Consider the following 2,500-nt stretch of genomic DNA (forward strand, 5'->3'; position numbering starts at 1 on the left):
TCTGTCTGTCTGTCTGTCTGTCTGTCTGTCTGTCTGTCTGTCTATCTATCTATCTATCTATCTATCTATCTAATCTTAGGTATATTCTAGAGCAGTGGTCTTCCCCCAAAAAATTATTTAGGGTTTTTAAACAAAAAGAGTAAAACTATTTTTCAGTAAACCTCAAGCATTAAATCTGGGGTGGAGGATTTGGGGAGAAAATGGCAGTTGGGATAGAGATTTGAATCCAAATACCTCAACCGCTCCACTTGTTCTCTTTGGTCCCTCCCCTATGGTCCCTCCCTGACACGCTCTCTACACCAACAAAGTCGTGCCAAAGTGAATGGACAGTCCCAACAGCCAATAAGAACAGAGGATCTTAGCCTCGCTCTGATTGGTCAAAGTGTACAGCTCATGTTAACTTTGACCAATCAGAAATCACATACCCCAGCTTTAACAGAGACATAATAAGTAAAACGACATACAGTGTGTAATATGTTCTAAAGGAATCGGGTCAATGCAACTTCTTTTAGTCAACATTCTCTTTATTTATTTACAGCAGAAATCAGCCAACAGACAGAAGGCTGTGTGTGTGTGTGTGTGTGTGTGTGTGTGTGTGTGTGTGTGTGTGTGTGTGTGTGTGTGTGTGTGTGTGTGTGTGTGTGTGTGTGTGTGTGTGTGTGTGTGTGTGTGTATGTGTGTGTGTGTGTGCGTGTGCGTGTGCGTGTGTGTGTGTGTGTGTATCTTTGAAGGTTCAGTCTCGCAGACACACGGAGGAGAAAGAGTTTGTTTTGATCTGAGGACCAGGGGGGGGGGGGGGGGGATAACCCCCCACCCCCACCCCACAGGCCTGTTTGGGTCATCCCCCCCCAGGCCTGTTATATACTGCAGCCCTAAGGGGATAGCCAGGGCCAGGGTCAGGGCCAGGGCCAGGGCCAGGGCCAGGGTCAGGGTCAGGGTATATTAACCCTCTGGCCGTTTGCACCGGATCATTCACATTCTGAGGTAGAAACTGATTCTATCATGAATCAGCTCATTGTCTTTATTTACAGGTTATGTACATCAGTCTGTTTCCATAGTAACGGTGACGTCACTGCCAGCTGTGCGGCTGCAGGAACTCTGGCAGCGCGTGGATCTGCTGCGGCTCGCTCTGCGCCAGACAGCGCATGGCCTGCAGCAGCAGAGGGGGCGGGGCCGCGCCCAGCAGCCAGCGGAAGACTTCATCTCCCAGAATCCTTTGCCAGCGCTGCGGCTCCGCCCCCAGCGTCAGGGCCAGAGCGGGGTCGGGGGCCGGGGGCCTGAAGAGCAGCAGCAGGTAGAGGCAGCGCTGCGCCGCGCGCCGCTCCGACGCGTCCGCGGCGACCACACGCTGCAGCGCGTCGTCCAGCGCGTCGGGCCGCGCGCCGTGCGCCAGCAGCAGCAGCAGACAGTCTGAGCGCGACAGCTCCACGGCCACGCGCACCGCCGTCTTCCCGGCATCCGCCACGTGCACACAGCCGCCGCAGCTCTGCAGCACGTCAGACCTGTCTGTCTCTCTGTCTGTCTGTCTGTCCGTCTGTCTGTCAGGCCGATCCGTCTCCTTCAGTGCGTCCAGCATGAGTCCCAGGATGCTCACGCGGTCGTACCGCACCGCCACAGTGAGCAGTGACGCCCCGGCGCAGCAGCAGAAGCGGCAGGGCGGCGCAGCCAGCGCGGTGACGCCGTAGCGGCGCAGCAGGTAGCGCGCGTAGTCCTGATGGTCGTGGACCAGCGAGTAGAGCAGCGCGTCGGAGGGCGGGAAGGCGCGCGGCGCCCCGTCCTCCCAGGTGAACACCTCCATACTGCGCATCTCCTCCAGCAGCCACACCGCCTCGTGGTCTCTCACGGAGCGGTAGAAGGAGAAGGACGAGCGCTCACACACGCGCTCAGAGGGAGAGGTGGAGAGCGATCGCTCATAGGGAGAGGTGGAGAGCGCGCGCTGAGAAGGAGAGGTGGAGAGCGTGCGCTCATAGGGAGAGGTAGAAGAAGGTACCTCGAGCCACGGCATGGTGACCTGAGGGAGAGAGGGGGGTTAGATTAGTGTGGTCAGGTTATAACTGATAGAATCAGCCTAACCCTACGGTCAATATCAATAAACATTAGGAGTTAAAGCTTGTACAGCTTTAACGTTCATTGTGTCGGAGAGATTTGGACAGTTCTGCGCTATCAACAAAAGCATTGAAAATGATTTAAAAAACAAACAAAAACATTTCTGTTGCAGATTGGAAGTGTAAAGGAATTATATAATATATAAACTCTGGTTATCTTATATTAAGTCAAGCTTAAAGGAATACTTCACCCATACTGAACCAGCGTTCTATCATTATAAAATCACAATTATAATATAATGAATGAGGTTTTTCTTCCCTCAGTCTTCCCTCAGTCTTCCCTCGGCCCAGCTGTCCTGTTAATCCTAACGTTACATTTTACCATGTGTGATGTCACGCAGCCCCAGATGTAACGGTAAACAAGTCCGACTTATTATTGTTTTCATTTGCACAAA

At 53.1% G+C, this 2,500-nt stretch overlaps 1 protein-coding gene across 1 annotated transcript in view; it reads right to left on the reverse strand.

Moving 5' to 3' along the window:
* Window positions 1-936: 936 nt before the first annotated feature.
* The window catches only part of LOC307262222 (ankyrin repeat domain-containing protein 9-like), a 2,689-nt gene continuing 1,125 nt past the window's right edge, over window positions 937-2,500 (reverse strand). The window contains exon 2 of the mRNA XM_080043018.1: window positions 937-2,011. Coding sequence (XP_079899144.1) covers window positions 1,070-2,005 — 936 coding nt within the window. The 5' untranslated portion in view covers window positions 2,006-2,011 and the 3' untranslated portion in view covers window positions 937-1,069. The remainder of the gene's footprint in view (window positions 2,012-2,500) is intronic.

This window comes from Ammodytes marinus (assembly GCF_949987685.1).
Source record: "Ammodytes marinus genome assembly, chromosome: 15".
NCBI classification, from domain to species: Eukaryota; Metazoa; Chordata; class Actinopteri; order Uranoscopiformes; family Ammodytidae; genus Ammodytes; species Ammodytes marinus.